Below are 21731 nucleotides of genomic sequence, written 5' to 3'. Positions count from 1 at the left end.
TGTCCAGTATAACTTTCTATGATAATAAATATATTTGAAATCTGTACTGTCCATTTTGGCAGCCACTAGCTATATGTCTATATGTGCTTATTAAGCACTTGAAATACAGCCAGCTTAGAGCCACTATAGAAAACAGTATGGAGATTCCTCAAAAAAAAAAAAAAAATAAATAAAATAAAATCAGAACTGGTATATATAACCTAGCAATTCCACTCCTGCAAATATATCCAAAGGAAACAAAAGCGCTAACTCAGAAAGATTATCTGTGCGTTCCTATGTTCATAGGAGCATTCTTACAATAGCTAAGACATTCCTCAATAGAGGAATGAATAAAGACGCTGTGACGCACAAACGCATGCGTGCGCACACCCACACACAGGAATATTATTCGGCCATAAAACGCAATGAAATCTTGCCGCAAATCTGCAACAACATGGATGGAACTTGAGGGCATTATGGCAAGTGAAATAAGTGAGATAGAGAAAGACAAGTACTGTATGATCTCACCTATGTGGAATCTAAAAACAGACAGACAAATTCATAGACAAAGAGATCAGATTTGTGGTTACCAGAGGTGGGAGTAAGAGGAACGGAAATTGGAGGGAAGTGATCAAAAGATACAAACTTCCAGTTATAGGGTACGTAAGTACTAGGGATGTAATGTACAACATGATGACAATAGTTAACACCATTGCATGATATGTATGGAAGTTGTTAAGCAAGAGTAAAATCCTAAGAGTTCTCATCACAAGGAAAAGTATCTTTTTCCTATTCTCTTATTGCATCTATATGATGATGGACGATAATTAAGCTTATTATGGTAATCATTTCACAATATATGTAAGTCAAATCACTATCTTGTACACCTTAAACCTATACAGCGATGTCAGTTTTATTGTAATAAAATTGGAGAACAAATTTTAAAAAATATGGCCAGCTTGACTGAGAGGAATTTCTAATTTTATTTAATTTTAATTTAAATAGCATATGTGATTAGTAGCTACCTTATTAAAACTATGTAGCTCTGTATTTTTCTCATTATTTTAAAAGCAAAAAAGACAGAAATGAAATCAAATTTTAAAAAGCTTTATTAATTTTTAAATAAAACTTCTCACGGCATCCTCTTATTAAATTCAAACATAAGAGACTGTTTTATTTGAGACAGAAAAATATACTTGATAAATTTATTTATGGGAAATTCAAGATAAAAGCCACTGTGGCTTCTAAAAAGATTTTTTTTAAAATACCATACTCAACACATCTAATACTCAAACAGCATTTGAGGTAAGTGAATTCAATAACCTCTATCTGGCCCAGCCACAGAATAAAATTATCAGAAAATGACCAAGAGTTTTCCTATCACTTGTATAAATCAGAAGCTGCAGAATGTGAGAAAATATGAACTCACCTGAGGGACTTGGAGCGGGTCTCTGTAATGGTGGTCTAAAACCTGGAGCTTTGGAAGTATCAGACTGATGTAAAGGATCTGAATTTGGCAAATATGAGGATTTTCCTGATAGCATCGATTCTGGTGTTGACTGAGATGAAACAACAGATCCTCCCCAGAAGGCATGAGCAGAAGTAGGGCTGTTTTCGAACAATGTGCTAAAGGGCCCAAATGGTAAGGGGGCACTGAAATTGGGAGCAATAGGCTTATTTGCTGGATGTACTGAATTCTGACAAGCACTTTGTGTACTTAAGGTTGAAGGTAGCTGAACAGAAGAGGGAACACTGTGAGGTCTTTTAATGTGATTGACACTGAGGACTGCAACAGATGAATTCTGCACTGGAGCTGGGTTCTTGTGAGGGGCTGTTGTGCCATGGGAGGGTGGTCTAATAGCAGGGGTTTCCATTTTAGGAGCAGGCTGGGAGCATCCCATTTGCGTCTGAGGCATAGGGTAAGTCACTGGGGCAGTAGAAGGCACCGCCACTGGAGCAGAACTTGTTGTTGCTAGAGGAGGAACAGTCATTCTAACTTCCGGGGGAGGAACCTGAGACTGCTGAAGAGGTGGTCTTGGCTCCTGAGAAACAGATCCCGGAGGCTGTTGCTGAGCAGAATGAACTGATGAACTCCCAGAAGAACTGCTGCTGTTTGAAAGTCTACTGTTCGTAGTTTCTATTACTGGTGGACTGCCTGCTTCCTGTTCCGAGGAAGATGCCCCTTTGTTTGGAGATGCTGTTCCACAATCCAAAGGGCTGTTTCTAGAAAGCCCTCCTGACTGGGCTGGTGGTGATGGGGAGGATGGGGATGATACCGGGTAGTGTTCTTTGGCAGTAGGCATAGGATATGTGGCATTTGTGGGTGCAGTGCTGTTGTTGCTTGCTGTCGTGGTGACTGTTGTGGTGGTGGCATTGGATGTCTTCACAACGGTGACAAAAAGCTGCCTTCGGACAGAAGGTGAACTTGGACTGCCATTTGTAGATGTACCAGGCACCGTTGAAGCTGATGAACTGGTTGTAGTTGTTGGACTTGAAGTTACAGAACCTGCTGAATTCACCTGAGAACCACTGCTATTCTGATTGCTATGGCGAGGCACCATGTGAGGCTTAGGCGAGTTAGTAGCTCTGGCAGGGCTCAAAGGCCTGACAGGAAAAGGACCCCAAGTGGATTGAGCTGGTGGAAAAGTACCTCCAAAGTGGGTCATGGGCAACCTTGGTGGACGGATCTGCTGGAAAGTCTGAGCAGCAAGCAAAGCATGTGCAAACTGTGGAGGAGGATATGCTAATGGAAGAGAAACTGGAAAACCAGGCCTCACATTGTTCACCGGGTTCTTGATGGTTTTATGAGTAGATGCAGAAGAAATCGCAGGCACAGTGAGTGCTGTGGCAGTTTGAGATGTCGGTGACAGAGCTACCGTCGTCATTTTAATCCCCATTAAGGAACTGTTAGCAGCAGTGGTGGTAGGTGCTGATGACCCTATTTTGGAATTTGCTGAGGAGCTTTTCAAACGATTCTTTGGAATAAGTTCATCAATTTCTTTGTCTGGATCCTTGATCAGAGCATTGATCAACTGAGTTGCTTGTCTTGTTGATTCAGTGCCACCCCTGTAAAATGACCAAAAAAAGAAATTACGCCCAATTTCCCCTACGTTTAAATAGGTGAAGCCTCAACTCATTCATGTACATACATACAGAGAATAATAAAAGTTAAGCAGCAATTTTCTAACTACTCTTAAGATATTCTGAAAAGCAATAAACTGCCCTGACGTGCCACTGTATTTTTCAAAGGGACAGTAAATGACTTTTCAAAAAAAGGTCATTTTCCTACCATAAAATACATAAGTTAGAAAAACCGCTATACTCAAAAGCCTATGTAATCCATAACGATACTGTAAAGTCAAACAGCTGATCAAAGTTAAAAGCTATATAAGTAAACAACAAAAAAACTGAGTAAGAAAATAGTATTTTATTTTAAATCCTGGTACCTAAGATGACCCCATCTATGACTATTCTCTATTAGTAGAACAGTTTTTATAATTCTTCTGGGAAGATGTCTCAAAATGAGAGTGGAATCTTGATAATGCTAACAATGGCCATAAGGTCGAACTGCAGTATTAGATCTTCAGGAAAATATTTGACTGCAAGGAAAGCCTTATGGAAACCCTAAGGGGGAAATTACTCATAAAGGGTATCTACTTCCCCCTTCTCTAGATAAGGCAGGTTGTGACTACCCACCTATCCCGGAGAGGGAAAAACAAGACAGGAGAGGAGGTTAAGTACAAAACAGAAACGGCTAACTGCTTCCTTCGAAGTAGGCTATATAACTATTAGACTCTGCAATGGTGCACCTGCCTCTCACAACCAAACTTACGATTTCTTAGAATATCGTATGTTTATTTTAAGGTATTCAGGAACAGACATATTCAATACAAGACAAATATCCACTTCAGATCTCTGTCTATGACTGAGTTCATTTTCTAAGGATACAATCTTAGAATAATGAACCTCAAAAGCCAGGAAGGAAAAAAAGGGAAATTTATTGCTTGAAATGGGTGAGAAACCTATTCCCTCTTAAAAAGTCTCAATAAAATTTTAAGAATGCCATACGAAAAGTTTATGTAAGGAAAAGATTATCTAAACCTTTCTCTCTCTCAGACACACACAACAAGAAAAATTCTTTTAAAGCCCTTTGAAATATTTCACAAGAGCACATGAATTAGAGGAAAAGAACTGTAAAGGTTATCTTCTCTCATACTAATCATATTCCCATTTTAAAAAGTATGCTATTAAATACAAAGATCCACCGAAAACTCAAAATACTTGTACTTCATTAAGGTACAGTGCGATAAAACACAGAAGGAGAAAACATAAGAGAAAAAGTTTTGCCTTATAGTTATTATCCGGTCTCCTGTCTTGTCTTTCTGCTTATCAATATCTATGTGTGCACCAGTGAACTCCCGAATAGCATTAATATTACAGCCTCCTCTTCCAATCACTCTGGATATCACAGTTGAAGGAACAGATACTTTCTTTGACCTGTTTAAAAGTTGCAAAGATAAATTATCATTAGTATCAGCAGTTATGATTAAAATATGAGGAAAGAGGCTTACTAAAATACATTTCTGTAAATGCAGAATAAATTATTGTTGAGTCAGCCTCGTCTGTCTATTCTTACTTTAGGTGATAAAAGGCAATAACAGTGACAGAAGAGAGACAGAGACAGAGTGAGAGAGAGAGCACACAAGCAAGTTGTTTAACCACAGCTTTTCATCTCTATCAAAAACTGTTTTGTTTTTTTTTTTACTTTCATCTTTCAATAAGAACTATAAAGCACATACTGTGTAGACATGCACTGTGTTAATGCAAATACTAATGGCAAATAAGATAAACACAGGTTCCTGCCCGTATATATTGACTACGTAGCTAGCAAGCAGGGAAGCCACAACAGCATGCCACAATTGCTCTAATAGGGTGTCGTAAAGACACACTGGTTGGGCACCTAATCAAGCCTGAGGAAACAAGAAAGGCTTCTTGTGGGTACTTCTGCGTGTTTGACTCACATTCTTTTTATTGTCTAATATGTAACTGAAAGAATGATATTAAAAATGCATTGTTTCCTTTCATTCTTTTAGAGGCGTTAAAATGATTATCCATCAACACTGGAAGCTTGCTAAAGGATGCTTAATGGTGTGAGGAAAGAAAAGAGCCTGTTCAAATTTCAAAAAGACAAAACCTGTCTTAACATTTGCAAAACTGCTTGACAGTTCTAAACATTCACACTTTAGAAAAGGTACATATACATTTCTGACCAGCCTAAAAAAAGGATGCTTCTAAAAGAAGTATTGTATAATTCTCAATAAAGAGAATGAGCCAACTATGCTTTATTGAACAAGTACATTATTTATTTAGAATGGTAGATTAAATATTAAAATGTTACATTTTTTAAAAGGTTAGCTATGACCCCTGCCCCTTTATATATATAACTAAGTTACTTGATAATTCCTTTTTTCTCTAAAGGGCAAAATAATCAGTCAGAGATCATTACTTCCAATTTTAGTATATGTGCTGCCGAAGCGAGCACAGATCATTACTTCCAAATTAGTTAAGAATTTCTTAGTATACCAGAGTATAAAATACATGCAGAAAAACTGAATTACCTTACTTTTGGATAGATAGTACTCTAATGCTGTGATTGATTTTAGTTAGTTCAACAGAATGTGTATACATGAATGAGTGTGTCTGTGTACATGTGAATGAATATAAGATAGAGACAAAGAGTCCGATGAAGACAGAGATGGTGGTAGGGGGAGGCCTTGGTCAATAATATGAAAAACAAAAACAAAAAACCAAACAGTGCATTTTGGGATTAAGAGGAATAAAGTTTGGTTCATTACAGCTCTTATTTCATATATTCAAAAGCTTAAGTTTTTGTTGGAATTTCTGGGAAGTTCTTTAAAGTAGGTCATTAAAGATTTACAATAGATTCTCTGTGGTATCTTACTACCTTTTAGTTTGAGATACTGTTTTACATTTTGAGACATAATTCAAAAAATCCCAAGCAAAACATAACCAAATATTTCAGTTCTAAAATCCTTTAAATAAAGGCATCATGTTGCTTAAAGACAAGAATAGTTTAAAACCAATACTTACTCATTCTTCAAATATTTACAAGCATGTAGAAGATACCACATGCCGGGCTCTGAGATTACAAAATCGAGTAAGACACAAACTATCACCTTAAAGAATTTAAGTTAGTTCTCTACCAAATAGCAATACCTGGGAGTCCAGCAAATACCACAATCATCCTTGTAATTTTTTCGTGAAGTCTCTGTACTTTTTATGTAAAATCTCCTAATTTTAGAAGTACTAGTGCCTACTTTTTTTTTTTTTTTTTTTTTTCAATCTAAAATATGGTGTACGCTACCTCTGTTAGCCAGATTCAGTCTTGGGTCACCAGTTCACATGCAACTTTTGGAATAGCTGAATGAATCTAACAGTAAGGTAAACAACACCTCACATAAAAAGAATAAGAAAAACAAAGAAACAATCACTTACCTTCTTACAACTTCCTTCCATCCTTCCTCTCTCTTTTGTCCACGCTTAGGACTTGCTACTGTTAACTTCCCATTTGGAGAGGAAAGGGGAGATGGACCAGATTTTGTACAAGTAGACAGAGAATTACTGGTTACTTCATTGACAGTCTCTGACAATCTTTAACAGAGGGAGGAAAATAATTAAATACAGAACAAATACAGAATTTTAAATGACAGAGGCAATACTATTACATAATTTTGCTTTATATATTTTTAGATAAATATGGTAACCAAGTGAGGAACTTCTCACTTTTCAGTATTTAGCATAACATGAAGAGTCAATTAGAGGTGAAAATTAGCAGAGCTGAATTATAATAACCCCTAAGAAACCATAATCAATACTTGTCATGGGCTAAAATTTAACAACCAAAATAAAGAACTTACATAGTAAAAATAATTTTCTCTTTCATTAACAAAAACTTCAAAAATAGCCTATTCTTCCATTAAATGAAACTGTGACTTCTTTAGCACAAAGACAAACCCTTGTTTTGCCAATTGTTAATTTGCTTTTCTTACTAAAAAATTCAGCAACAAAGAATTTCACGATGATACTATAAATAATAAAAATGAAGATTAGAACTAACTTTATTGAAGCCTTGCCAGAAACAGATTTTCTCTCTTCCTTTGGAAATGTAACCAGAACTGATGGCTGCTTCTTGCTGGTCATGGTGGTGGTCACCACAGCAGGTGAATGATTGTCACTCTTTCGGCTGCTGTTGCTGTTACTGCTTTCATCACTGCAGCTGGAAATCCTCATGTTATCACTGTCCCCACTCTCACTGGTACTGCTGCTCTTGGACTCTCCGTTTACCTTCTCTGGCTGACTATATGAGATTGGTAGTGGATCATCAAATATAATCTGAACATTTTCTGGAGTAATTTTATTTTTCCTGTTTTTCCTCTTTGAACTGGTTGTAGTTATGGTGTTATTTCTTTTACCATGGGAACCTGCCAAGGTTGTCCATGTTGCAGATATACCTATGGTAGTAGTGGTTGTGGCACTTGGAGGCTCTGTCAAGACTTCAGGCTCATCTGTAAAAGAAGCCAATACCATCAATACCACATTAGCAAGGTCTAAACATTTTTAGAGTACATTTAGCTTTAAGCACTTGAAAAACAATAAAGACAGGAGTTACTCTGCGACTATTAAATGTAAAGTCATCAATCATTCCAGCATTCATTAGTAATTAGATGGGTATGATACCCATTATCCTCTCTGTGTTCAAGTCCTAAAAAATGCATAGTAAGCCATTATAAAAAATATTTTCAGAACAATTTGGGAAATATGAATATGTACTGTATATTACATATTATTATGTTATTAAATTTTATATGTGTAATAATAATGTTACTGTGGTCACATAAAATAATGTTCTTTTTCTGGGAAATACATATTCAAGTATTTAGTGGTAATTTTGCATAGGGTGTCTAACTTACATGTAATCTGTTCAAAAAGAGAGGAAAAAAGATAAATTAATGTGCCAATGTTTTAAGAATCTAGGTGACAGGTGGTCATTGTACTATTCCATAAACTTTTCTATAGTTTGGACATTTTTCAAAATAAAAGGCTGGAGGAGAGGGAAATTACACTCATACACACACACATTGCATATATATTTGGTGGTTTAATAGCAATGGTTTCTCCTCACAATATCTTCGTATTAAATATTTATCTTTAAATTAAATCTTTAGTTAGAACCTAGTTAAAATAATTCCCTCATTTTGAGAAAAAAAATCTAAATATGTTTAGGACAATAAATGATACTACGGAATTACTCTTAATTTTTTAGGTATTATAAAAGGTATTGTGATTATGTAAGCACATGTCATTCCTAGGATGTGTATTGCGGTTTTTTTGGTTTTTTTTTTTTAATATTTTATTTATTTGACAGAAAGAAATCACAACTAGGCAGAGACGCAGGCAGAGAGAGGGGGAAGCAGGCTCCCCACCGAGCAGAGAGCCCGATGCGGGGCTCGATCCCAGGACCCTGGGATCATGACCCGAGCTGAAGGCTGAGGCTTTAACACACTGAGCCACCCAGGCACCCCGTATTGAAGTTTTATAGGTACAATGTCAAGATGTGTGCAATTTACTTTCTGACAGCTTAGAAAATAAAATATAAGTACTTCAAGGGCTTAATGATTTAGAAATCTACTTTTACCTTCGGTTATTGATAGTTAAGGAAATATAATTTTGATTACAATGTATTACATGAATCAAATTAGATGGTAATCTAGAGAAAATACCTTCAACTTTATGTTTTTCTTTTTCTTGAGCAGCTTGGAGTTCAAAGTTTTCTTTATTTTTGGCTTCAATTTCTTCTAGTTTTCTTCTTTGTTCTTCCTTTTTCTTTCGTCTCTTCTCCTTTCTCTTTTCTCTTTTGGCAGCCAAAGCCAGCCTCCGGCTTTCTTCTCTTAACTGTTAAAGGATCAGTAAAACAGAACTGCCTTGTAAAAAAAAGTTTTCACATAATATCATTTTATCATAATGGAATTAGAATATCATAAAATTTGAAGTCATCTAGTTCAATTTATTGTTTGATCAACATCACAGTCAAATCACAGTAAAGAGAAAACATTTTTAAATGTCAAGATCAAATTAATGATAAAAAACAACCTAATTTTAAAACGGGTGAATGATACATAATTTCTTAATCACTGAAGAAATGTGCATATGGTAATATGCTCCCCAATTACGCTGGTTAGAGGAAAAGAATACAAGCTGCAGACCAGTGATCCCATTTATTGGGAAAGCAACCCTTTTATGTAGCTCTATTTGTAGAAACAGAAAAAAGGTGAAGAGGATACAAATCAAAGCTACTGACAACAGTGGGACTGGAAGAACGGTAGCAGAAAGATGGTGGCTTTCATTTTTATTTAATATAACTGTTCATTGTTTCTTATTTGTAAAAATGGTTACTCTCATTGTCAAAAAAATTAAGAACAAGTTTAAAAGTATAACATCTCTTAATAAGTGATGTTAACTATTAAATTCTCCTCTTTGATTTATAAAGGGAGAAAATCATCTTCAAATGGTTTCATTTCCATGTTCTCTAAAAGACATTTTCAAACTATGTACTCCCTGCCCATAATCCCATGTTCTGTGTATTATGTGTGTGTCTTTGTGTATTTTAAATATATGCATCAAAACAATGACAGTTTATGGATAATATCACAATATCCTAACTAATAAAACCAGAGCTCAAATATGGGCTCCAAAGGCAAATCGGACTTCATTTCATTTTTTAAATTTTTTAAGTCTTTTGCTTTTGCTAGACATTTCTGCCTTTTCAATTTATCCCTGTTAGATAACCTGAAAGATTCTGTCCACCTTGAAAGTTTTTACACCCTCAGACAGTGCACCATAATTACATTCTCTTGCGTGAAAGAAAAATCTTTTGTCCCTGAAAAGAGGAAAAATCAAAGAGAATCTGCAGAACGCTGATACTTTCTCAGGCAGAGGGATTTCAGAAAAGAATACAAATGGGATGTTAAAGATCTAAAAACTGTCTACATGGTAGCCGTGGAAAGTTTTGTTAGTCTTCCAGAAGTACACAAACTCCAGTCTGCAGACCAGTAAAAGAGCAGTTTTTCACCTTACAGAAGAACTGAGAGGAAAACACTGGTGACTTCACTCCCTCACTACACAGGAAAAGGAATAATATCTGACTGAAGCCATCTGAAAGGAAGGAATCGTATGTGACTCTGCTCACTGAAGCCTTGCTTAAATGGAGCTAGTTGGCTGCCCTCAGGAAATGTGCCTTCTCCCTCTCAACTCCAGTGAGGTTGTCTTGTCTGAATCTGACTTTGACAGAATGAGTAGGTTAAGTGGAAGGGGAAAGAAGGAGTAGAAGGGGGGTGAAGGGTATGCCAAGAAAAATATTTTCAAAGCAACTGGGGCCAAATAAAACATATTTTATCTATATCTTATCTGTATGGACAGAAAAGCCTTGAAAAAGGTATATGGGCGATCAAAATAACAAGTGAAGTTTAACACTTATGGTTAAGCCAGGATGGATTTTTGGATTTGCTGGATTTTTTGTCTGGTGGTAGGAGGTCGTTTGGACTGGTATCAAGGGGAAAAAGAGCTATTTTAAGAATAGAAAGATTTAAATCAGAAAGCAGACCCATTTGGTCTAGATGTGGGTGGGGGTGATGGGCTAAGGTACGTCTTAGTTTACAGGTGCAGTTGGGTCTTAGATATATAGGTGTCCTCAGGATTCAGAGAGTTCGAACAGTGGAGGACGGTCTTTGACAATAGTGAATCTGGATTATCAGACTCATGGTATAGGAGTTCGGCCCTAAAGGCCAGGTATTTTCTCTCTAAATCTTAAAGTTCTCTGACTAGTATTTGGGTATCCCATAGATGTACTAACCCTTTCAACCACTAAGAAGTGGAGCACAAATTCAGAGGTCCCAGGAAAACTCTTTCTTTCCAAAAGACATTATTTCAGACTACAGCTGTAAAAGAAGGTTATCTACATGAAGGTATCTAAAAACTTAAGCAGAATTAGAAATATAGATACACGTTTATTAAGAGGCATCATATGTTTGCAGGTATATGAAACCAACAATTAGATGTGATCACCACAGGGAAAAAGTTATTAATTACATGAATGTGTATTTTTGTGTGTGTATTATATATATAGGAGAATATCCAATATTTAAAAGGAAGAGCAAATGAGACTTTAGGAAGGCAAAATCAGATAGAGGAAGAAGAGTTTTATGAAGGAAAGTGATCAACATTGCTAAGTATCACAAGTATGATTAAGAACTGAAAAGAGGGGCGCCTGGGTGGCTCAGTGGGTTAACGCCTCTGCCTTCGTCTCAGGTCATGATCCCAGGGTCCTGGGATCGAGCCCCGCATTGGGCTCTCTGCTCCGCAGGGGGCCTGCTTCCCACCACCCCCTCGCCTGCCTCTCTGCCTACTTGTGATCTCCCTCTGTCAAATAAATAAATAAAATCTTTAAAAAAAAAAAAAAGAAACTGAAAAGAGGTAGCAAAATTTGGCAGTTAAGATGCCACTGGCGATCCCTGCTGTAGTTAGTTCACTAGAGTAGGAGGGGAGTAGGCAATTGATCCTGGGCTGAGAATTAAAAATTAAAAGTAGAGTCAAAAAGCATAGATTATTCTCTTATAGTATCTGGAAAAGGCAAACAAAATACTAAACTTAAGGTAAAGTTTCATTGTAATAGTTACCTTAAGTTGTAGGCAGAGGATAGGAGTTAGTGCAGCTGCAGACGCTAAAGATAAAAGAATATGGGAGATGCAGCCATCAAAAGAAATGAAATCTTGCCATTTGCGACGACGTGGATGGAACTAGAGGGTATCATGCTTAGTGAAATAAGTCAATCGGAGAAAGACAACTATCATATGATCTCCCTGATATGAGGACGTGGAGATGCAACATGGGGGGTTAGGGGGATAGGAGAAGAATAAATGAAACAAGATGGGATTGGGAGGGAGACAAACCATAAATGACTCTTCATCCCACAAAACAAACTGGGGGTTGCTGGGGGGAGGTGGGTTGGGAGAGGGGGGAGGGGGTTATGGACATTGGGGAGGGTATGTGCTATGGTGAGTGCTGTGAAGTGTGTAAACCTGGCGATTCACACACCTGTACCCCTGGGGATAAAAATACATTATATGTTTATAAAAAAAAAAAAAAAGAAAAGAAAAGAAAGGATGAATACCCAACTTTTGCAGCAACATGGACGGGACTGGCAGTGATTATGCTGAGTGAAATAAGTCAAGCAGAGAGAGTCAAGTATCATATGGTTTCACTTATTTGTGAAGCATAACAAATGACATGGAGGACATTGGGAGATGGAGAGGAGATGGAAGTTGAGGGAAATTGGAAGGGGAGGCGAACCATAAGAGACTATGGACTCTGAAAGACAACCTGAGGGTTTTGAAGGGGCGGGGGTGGGAGGTTGGGGGAACCAGGTGGTGGGTAATGGGGAGGGCACGTATTGCATGGAGCACTGGGTGTTGGGCAAAAACAATGAATACTGTTACGCTGAAAAAAAAAAAAAAAGAATATGGGAGAGGTTGTAACAACTGATACAAGATCCCAAAAAGAACAGATGAAAGCAGAATAAACCATGAAGTCCGGAGGTACAGAAAACAGGTTTAGAAATTCAGTCCACATCCTCTATTTTCTCACAAATGACCTCATTTCACTTACAGGGGAACTACTATATGTTTTTGAGACTATATGGGGGAGGGAAGAGGTCTGAAGAAAAAAGTCAAGCTATAGAATAACTTCAGTGTGAAAAGGAAAAGGCCCTACTCAACCGGTGATTTCTGATTGAGGTTTCAGGAAACAATGTGATTTTTGAGAGTCAAGCTTTTTAAGATGAGAATTTACGAATCTGGGGAGAGGCAGTCCAGACGAAAAAAATGCCATCGCATATTTACATATATGAGAAAGTAAACGAGACAGGTGAGCAGCAGAAAACAAACAACAGCGAGTGATGAGTCTAGAGAAGTAGTAAGCTGGGAGGACCTGAATATTTGGATTTTCCCACACAGACAATAAAGAGAGACTGACAGTTTCAGAGGAGGGGGTAAGGTAATACCACCTGTGTATAAGAAAACTATGGGAACTGTGGGAAAGTTACATTGGAATGGAGGATTAAAATGAAGGCAAAAGGTGACAGAGACAAAAATACTTATTTGTAAGAAGCCCACTGCAATCCTTCAGGTGACAAATGGTAACTGAGCGGAGAGGATGGAACAGAGGCTCAAGCGCCAAAGCTCAAATGAAGGTGATGAGGATGATGACAGTAATATGGTTTAGTACGTGGAGCGTTTATACCAGGCACTGGGTGTTAACTTACTGCATGAATTCATTTGCTAGATAGAGGGAAGCAAGGATAAGTGAGCAGCTGAAAGTTAGAGCAAGATTTCATTACTGACTCATGAGCAGTGATATCAATAACAGAAAAAGGTTAGGGAGGATCGGGGAAGGGAAGGGTAGGATCCAACAAAAACTTATTGCTTATTTGCTATGTACTAAACATGGTTCTAATCTTTGAACTAATCCGTAAACTAGACAAAAGATCCCTACCCTCATGAAGCTTATAAAACTTAACATTTAGTTGTGGGAGGGCACACAGATAACAAACATAATAAATACATTACACAGTCTTCAAAAATGTGTTAAATAAAACGTAAGATACTAAGAAGGGGAAGACAAGTAAGTGTGTATACGGGGAGAGATATGGGGTTTTGATTTTAAAGTGATTTTTTTTTTTTTTTTGAGAGAATAAGTGAGGAGGTGGAGGGGGGCAGGGGCAGAGGAAGAGGGAGACAGAATCTTAACCAGGCTCATCACACACGGGGCTTGATCTAATGACATGGAGATCATGATCTGAGCTGCCATCAAGAGTTGGATGCTTACCTGACAGTCACCCAGAAACCCCAAGGGGTTCTGATTTTAAATAGGGTGGTCAGTGTAAGCCTCACAAAGGTAAGGTTTACGTGAACATCTAAAAGATCTGAAGGATTTCAGGCAAAGAGGACAGCCAGTGCATAAGCTATATAAGCAGTTACAAGTCAGAGTTGTGGTTCTGGGGTAGGCAAAGATCAGGAGTTGACATTTGGACACAAGTATGAGATCTCTAACTAGTATCCAAATGGACAGGTTGAATAGCTAGTTGGATATAAGAATGAAGTTTAGGGAAGAGGTCTGTGCTAAAGGTATATATTTGGGCTCAGCTGGTATACATTTACATTTAAGAAGCAGGATGAGATGACCAGTGCAAGATGATCATATAAAGAGCTAAGGGGCTTGCCAACTAAGAGAGAAGAGAAGGAAGAAGTAGCAAAGGAGACACAGAAGGACCATCCAGGGAGATAGGAGAAAAACCAAGCTAAGAGTGTGTAGAGCAATAGAGGTCAAGTGTAAAGAGTACATTAGGTGTTAGTGGCTTAGTGAGATAAGAATGAAGCACTGAACACTGCATTTGGCTACATGAAAGTCACAGAGGACCATAAAAGCAGTTTTGTTGATGTTGTGAGAGTAAGAGCCTGACAGAAGTAGATTCAGAAAGGATGAAGAATTCTAGATGCCTGGTGGCACAGTTGGTGGGGGTCTAGCTCTTGGTTTCATCTGGGGTTTTGATCTCAGAGTCATGTTATCGAGCCCTGTGTTGGGCTCCACACTCAGCATGGACTCTGCCTAGGATTCTCTCTCCCTCACTTTGCCCTTCCCCCTTATGCTCTCTCTTTCTCAAATAAATCAATCTTAAAATAAATAAATAAGGATGAAGAATTGGGAATAGCCAAAATAGACGACTTTGCTGTTATTGTTTAGCTGCAAAGAGGAGCAAAGGAATGAGCTTATAGCTGAAAACTGGGGAAAGGGAATTGGAGGAATCAAGGGGGTTTTTAAGTTTGGAAACTAAGCTTATATGCTGATAAGAATGAACCAAGAGAAGAGGAAAAATGATATAGGACAAAGAAAAAATTGCCACAATGTTTTTGAGTAAGGGAGACCAGATCTAGTTCACTAGATGGACTGGTTACAAAAAGTTTACTTCGAAATGGGAGGAAGAATATGGATAGAAATTCGTGGGTGGGGAGACAGGGTGGGGAAGTCTGACAGTTTACTTCTGAAGCTTCCGTTCTCTCACTGATGTAGAAAGCAAGGTAGTTAACTGAGGGTGAAGGAGACGATGTATTGGAAGTCAGAGGATAAAAGAAAGTAACAGTGGTCTAAATGAGTGGGAGAATGAAATAAATTAGGGAAATACAGTATAAATAGGCAGCATTAAAGAATTTATTGTCACCCATTTAAAGTAAAATTCATCATCAAGGTTGAATTTTTTTCTGTATATTGAGTTACCAGGGTATGGGTAAGAGTACGAAGAAAAGAGTAAGGAACAGTGAAGGGGGGTAGGATAAATGAATCCTGTAATATACTGGTAGGCAATGTTGTCCGGATTATTGGAGGGAGAATTCAAGAGGCAGTAAAGCTAAGTTGATCAGAGAATGAAATGTATAAAATTAAGATTGTGGAATAGGCATATTAGAAGCTTCAGGTGATGGCAAAAAAAAGCCAACTGAAAATGTCTAATAGAAATATTTTTAAAATATACTCTATACACTCCCTAAAAGGTAATTTAAGTTTACAAGGAAAAAAGTAGGGGAAGAAATAGTAGGTAATAAAGTTGAGGGGTGAAACAAATGTATCAAAAATGCAGGCCAATAATATTCACTAAGGATACTAACAGTTAGTTGTTAATGCCCTAAGAGAACAAGCAATTAACTGACCAGATAAAATGCTCCAAAGCAAGGGTTCTTCCACGTAATAAATGCTCAGTAAATAAATGTTTGCTGAACAAGGATAAGGGAATCTGATGAATATAATGGGTAGTATTTTCAGCAGCAGTTTTTACAAACCTATTGACCCAAATTTTCAAATTAGAAAGGCTGACCAAATAATCACTTTTATATAAGCAATAAATTACCTATACAGAACATTCAACTTAGACCAGACAAGACCAACTCCGGTGATGTTCCTAAATCAGATATGGTGGAGCCAGAATACACTATTTCAAATGGTGCAAAAAAAAAGTGTATTTTCCCAGATTAAGTCATAAGTAAAAAACAATGAACCAGACCCTATCAGATCTCAATCTGATAATTTTTCAAATAGAAATACTGGTCTAGAGTTCAGGAGAGAAGAACCTCCTCTGTAATACAGAATTTTATCTCTACACTGCCCCCCATTTAAACTGTTTATAAAGTATTAGTGCATGAAAAAGAATCAATTTACATCTAATTAGATAATGGTTAAGAATTATTTATCAGTTTGAGTTTTAATAGTGTGGAAAAATATGCAATGACATTTGAAAGAAGTTTCTGTTAATTTGCTTTAAACCTGAGGTTCTTGAAAGCAGGAACATCAAGGTTAAGAAATATTGCAAAGAATTCAAGGAAATGACACTGGTGTTGCTGATAATAGTAGAAGAATATTCTAGAAGTATTAAATTTAAAATATACTGACCCAAGTGAAGAAACTTATTCTCTAAAAACAAAATCATCCAAATATAAGGGAATACGTGTAAGGATTTTTATTTTAACATTATTTGTAGTGACAAAAAAACTGGAAACAAACTTTCTATGGAGTATATTCTGCAGTTAAAGTACTATCAACTGCCAATATCAATCATTTACTGAGAGAGGGGGAAAGCAACTATTAATGTGTTCATAGGATTCTTTAAAAAAAAAAAAAAGTACACCATATCCGTATGTGTGAATATTCATCTGCCCAAGAAATACCTATTGACTGCCTATGACATGCCAGGCACCATTGTGTGGTACATGCATTGTAGTGGTAGAGTCTAACAAGATAACTAAATAAAATACAGTATTTAGAATGTTACACAGTGAAAACAGAGAAAGGAAGAAGAGTAATAAGAGTGTTTTTGGAAGAGAGACTAAAGTAAGAGGCAAATGAAGGGACAATTAAGGCAGGAGGCATAGTAAGAACAAAAAGAGGATGGTCAGTATGGATGGAGCAAGTGACCAAAGTAATAAAAAAAAATACATACATATGATCATGGAGGTGTAAGAAGTACCATGAGTGGGCATATCACATACATTCTTAAAAGGCTTAATAGGTAATTGTAGAGGTGCAGACTTTAGTTACTATACCAAGTTTTTAATTTTAGTTAAATGTTACAATGGTGACATAGTTTTTTCTTTAGTTATCTTTGCATATTTCAGTTTAAACTGAACACACTGTAATAAAGAAAAAAAATGAAGTTGATCGAGAACAGATATCTTCATAAAGATGTCTCCTATAAATTGCTTCCTGACTTTATAATCTACAGGTATGCAACAAATTCCTAGGTGCATTTAATGTAATGTACAAATATCAAGGCATGAAAAAATTAAAAGTTTTATTTAAAAACAGGTATCTATGTCTCAGCTTTAGAAAGGATGCAGATTTATAAAAATGCAAAAAAGAGAGAGAATCATGAAACAACTTAGAATCAGGAGAGTTCTAAGATGTAAAAATAGGAAAGTAATGACAAAACAGGGTATTATATAGTACTTTAGGAAGAAGTAGTACGAGGTAGTTTATGTTCAATTAAGAGTGGGAACCCAGGGGCCGCCTGGGTGGCTCAGTGGGTTAAGCCTCTGCCTTCGGCTCAGGTCATGATCTCAGAGTCCTGGGATCGAGGCTCACATTGGGCTGTCTGCTCAGCGGGAAGTCTGCTTCCCCGCCCCCACCCTGCCTCTTTGTGATTTTTTTTTCTCTCTCTCTCTCACTCTGTTAAATAAAATAAAATCTTAAAAAAAAAAAAAAAAAAAAAAAAAAAAAAGGAGTGGGAACCCGGGAATTTGGAATGAAAAAAATAAAACAACAACAAAACTGGGTTCAAACCCTATTCTAGTTTAAGCAAGTTACTTAATTTCCCACAGATGTAGTTTCTCCATCTGAAAGAGGAAAGTAGTAATATTTTTTAGTGAGAAGACTAAAATAATACATATTTTATCATACCACTTGGCACTATTATATTCCTTGGTATTTAGTGGGCTTTATTTTTTTTATTTATTTTACAGACAGAGATCACAAGTAGGCAGAGAGGCAGGCAGAGAGAAAGGAGGAAGCAGGCTCCCTGCGGAGCAGAGAGCCCAATGTGGGGTTCGATCCCAGGACCCCGGGATCATGACCTGAGCCGAAGGCAGAGGCTTTAACCCACTAAGCCAGCCAGGTGCCCCTGGGCTTTAAATAATTAGATAAGACAATATAAAAATAGGTCAAGTAATAGTTATAATGGTTATAAATATCTATCTCTCAATGTGCTCATATTCTTTTAAAATGGCCAAAAAAGCTAATTTGTTTGATCAGAATTTAAACCAGATTTTTTTAAAAAAATTTATTTGACAGACAGAGATCACAAGTAGGCAGAGAGGCAGGCAGAGCGAGAGGAAGGGAAGCAGACTCCCTGCTGAGCAGAGAGCCCTATGTGGGGCTCCATCCCAGAACCCTGGGATCATGACCTGAGCTGAAGGCAGAAGCTTTAACCCACTGAGCCACGCAGGCACCCCTAAATCAGATTTTTTAAAATGAAGAACCTCCAATATTAAATATATTTTCTAAAAAATAAGTGTAGCTTCACACTTGAATTAGAATAAAATCTTGAAAATAATTCATTTTTTGTTTATGTAAGTTGAAATTCGTAGTTTAACCTAAGTCAGCAAATACGTAAAAAAGGGAAATTACTCAAGTCAAAAAAGGTTAAAATCATCACTATATAGCCTTGAAAAATTTAATCAGCACTTTTATGTTTGATAGCAGTTAAAACCTTTTTATAGCATTTTTAACCTTTCTATAAAAGATCAAACATGGTAGAATATGTATTCCAACTCTTTTTCCTGCTGTGATTACTATTTGTGTTACATTCTAGAATACAGACTCATTGATAGGAAGAGGGAGAAAGAGAGCTACAAGACTGCAAAACCAAATGTTGTCTGTAGTATTTTACTCTCTGTGCAAATAGATGGGAATGATGCTCTGCCTGAAAGAGAAAAGTATAAAACAAATCATCCATTTAAAAAATGTACTCATTAAACCATTCCACAAGTGGTTGTAGTTCCCTGGTTGGTTATGTGATGGTAATACTTTTGGTATGTCTGATTAATCTGTTGGCAATAAATTACAAAGCCTAGGATCAATGAAAGATCAATTTGGATGGGTATTAAGAGATCATTTGTTGATATAAGATTAAACTTGATTATTGAGGTTAGGTTTTCGACTTGCAGATCAATGCAACTCCTGTAATAAAATTTTGTTAATTTGATTACAAAGAAAGTTACTTTAATGATATTTAAAATAGTCATAATTCCCTCTAACTGAGCCAAACTTGGAGAAAAAAACATGTGCATTGGTTAAAGCAAGAACAAAATGAAATAAAACCAAAACACAACAGATTACCAATTAGGTGGAAGGCAAAAGAGGAAAAGTAAGAACTTTTCATATGTAAAGGTTACCATTACCTTTTCCAAGTCTAACTCCTCTAATAAAATGCTGGCATTTTTGTTTGCTTCAGCAGCCTGTCTATCTTTGGCTTGTACTATTGATTCCATACAAAGATGACACTTCTTCAGCATCTCCTAAAATAAAAAATTAAGATGTTTGCAGCCTCAAAAAACAATTCACATTTAGAGAGATTCCTGAAAACACTATAATTAAGGTACTTGAATGAACATAAGCAATAAAAATTAGTGGTAGGGCAAAAAAGGGTACAAATAAAATAATATAAATGGTGTACATTTTTAAAGTTTATTTCTTTATAATCTCTACACCCAACATGGGGCTCGAACTCAAGACCCTGGGATCAAAAGTCTCATGCTCTACTGACTGAGGCAGCCAGGAACCCTGTTATATGTTTTTTAAAATACACAAGCAAGAGCCTTTACTGTCCTTCAAAATAATATCCATTTGATTGGTACTTTGGAAACTAAAATTATTTACTCCTAACATTTCAATGGACGAAATCATATAGCAAACAGAGCTGCAGTAATTTATGCCAGATGGCTAATGGGCTAAAGGAAAAGGTCAATGTCAACAATTTTAAAAAATGTTAAAGAACTTTATTGGCAGACACTGTTCTCAAAGTTTTAAGCTTTGTTGCTACAACTTCATGTGCAAGAATCACGCTTAAAGAAATTATAGACATGGGTACTTACGTAGTTTTCTCAGTGATTTCATTCTTAGAACACACTACTTAACAGGAAAGGGCTATTTCCCTATTGAGAGTAATACCTTATTTTTAATCTCCCCACCCCTCCAAAAAACAAAAAAACAAAAAAACAAAACAGGAATGTTAATTATCACAGAGGAATGCAGAGGCAGGCAAGACAGTGAATTAGCTATGTAAATAAAATCCATGAATAAATAGTGCTCACTATTATGTAGTAGAAAGACATTTTTGGATTCACTGACCTCTTTTCATTTTCAGAGGCATGTCTTAGGATTTTATTCAAACTTAAGTATAAACCCCAAGTCTAAACATCACCAGGGGAATATCCCAATTAGATGTCTAATAAGATTTATTTAACCTTCTCTACTTTTCCTGCAAAAATTCTGGCTAATTCATTCTTAAGCTGACAATTACTTCAATACTGAAGACATTAAAGTTTTCTTGCCCATGACTATGCTCAGTTTTGTTTAGGTATTTAAAAAAAAAAAAAAACAAAACAAAAAACTACTGGACTTGTTCCTCTCAGAAGAGGTTATCAGTTTGAATAAACTTATATATAAATTATAATACTGATGAATAATAACAATTTTTGCTTTAGACTGTTTAGTGTTTACATAAAAACTTAATTAGTTCAAGTACTATTAAAAAATAAAATTCTATTAGAGAAAGTTTTATTGCTTCTTCAGGTAAGTAAATAATCTGAAGTATCTTTGAAATAGAAAAGTTCATTCTCAAATACTAGATAAATGAAAACTGCTATAAGCCACACATTATTGCTTAGACTAAGGCTTTTTTCTTAGTGGGAGACACACACATATGTATGTATATGTGTGTCTATGTATAACCAAATGGGATCCCTAGCTCATAGAGTGGGATGAGTTTAATCAGTGTATTACCTTATCAGTGATGGTTGCTATGTATCTCATACATTCAGAATCTGATGGAAACTGATTGACTTCTTTGACTAAGTAGCGCACCACCTTCACATGACCCTAAAAAATAGATACCAATGTCAGATTGAAAACAGATTCTAAGAGGATTCAGTGTATCTAAAGTGTGTCTTATCTAAGATTACTTTGGCATCAGTGTCACAAAATAAAGTCTCAATTAGATATTACTTGCACTGCAAATGACTACGAGACAGACTCTGCTTCTGTTAAGTTAAATCTATACTGTTCATTTTCATCCCACCCTCCCAAGTACAGAATAACTTGACCTAAAATTCTAAACAATAATGAATTTTAAAAAAAAATCAGTATGAAGAAAAAAGGTTTTTTTTCTGAAAGAAAAAAGACAAAACAAAACCTCGTTTGTTTCTAGCTAACTCATAAGTGAGCATCCTAATTCTAAGCATTAAAAGAGTAGAAATAACAATTTTGTTCTTTCAGATAAAAACTGAGTGTACAGCACTATACTGGAAGTGTAAAAGGAATAAAATACGCTTTCCTAAAGCATGAGCTATGATTATAAGATT

The 21731-nt window shown here is 36.3% G+C and overlaps 1 protein-coding gene across 6 annotated transcripts in view; it reads right to left on the bottom strand.

Annotated features, from left to right (window-relative positions):
• ANKRD17 (ankyrin repeat domain 17) overlaps positions 1–21731 on the bottom strand; it is a 162770-nt gene that overhangs the window by 15586 nt on the left and 125453 nt on the right. For all 6 annotated transcript variants that reach the window (XM_045989927.1, XM_045989932.1, XM_045989947.1 and 3 more), the window contains 7 exons: positions 21154–21249; positions 19551–19667; positions 8781–8952; positions 7118–7565; positions 6496–6651; positions 4327–4476; positions 1409–3045 (listed from right to left, as the gene is read on the bottom strand). In XM_045989927.1, the coding sequence (XP_045845883.1) occupies positions 1409–3045; positions 4327–4476; positions 6496–6651; positions 7118–7565; positions 8781–8952; positions 19551–19667; positions 21154–21249 (2776 nt within the window). The remainder of the gene's footprint in view (positions 1–1408; positions 3046–4326; positions 4477–6495; positions 6652–7117; positions 7566–8780; positions 8953–19550; positions 19668–21153; positions 21250–21731) is intronic.

This window comes from Meles meles, chromosome 2, assembly GCF_922984935.1.
Source record: "Meles meles chromosome 2, mMelMel3.1 paternal haplotype, whole genome shotgun sequence".
NCBI lineage: Eukaryota > Metazoa > Chordata > Mammalia > Carnivora > Mustelidae > Meles > Meles meles.
This window is presented reverse-complemented; position numbering and strand designations above follow the sequence as displayed.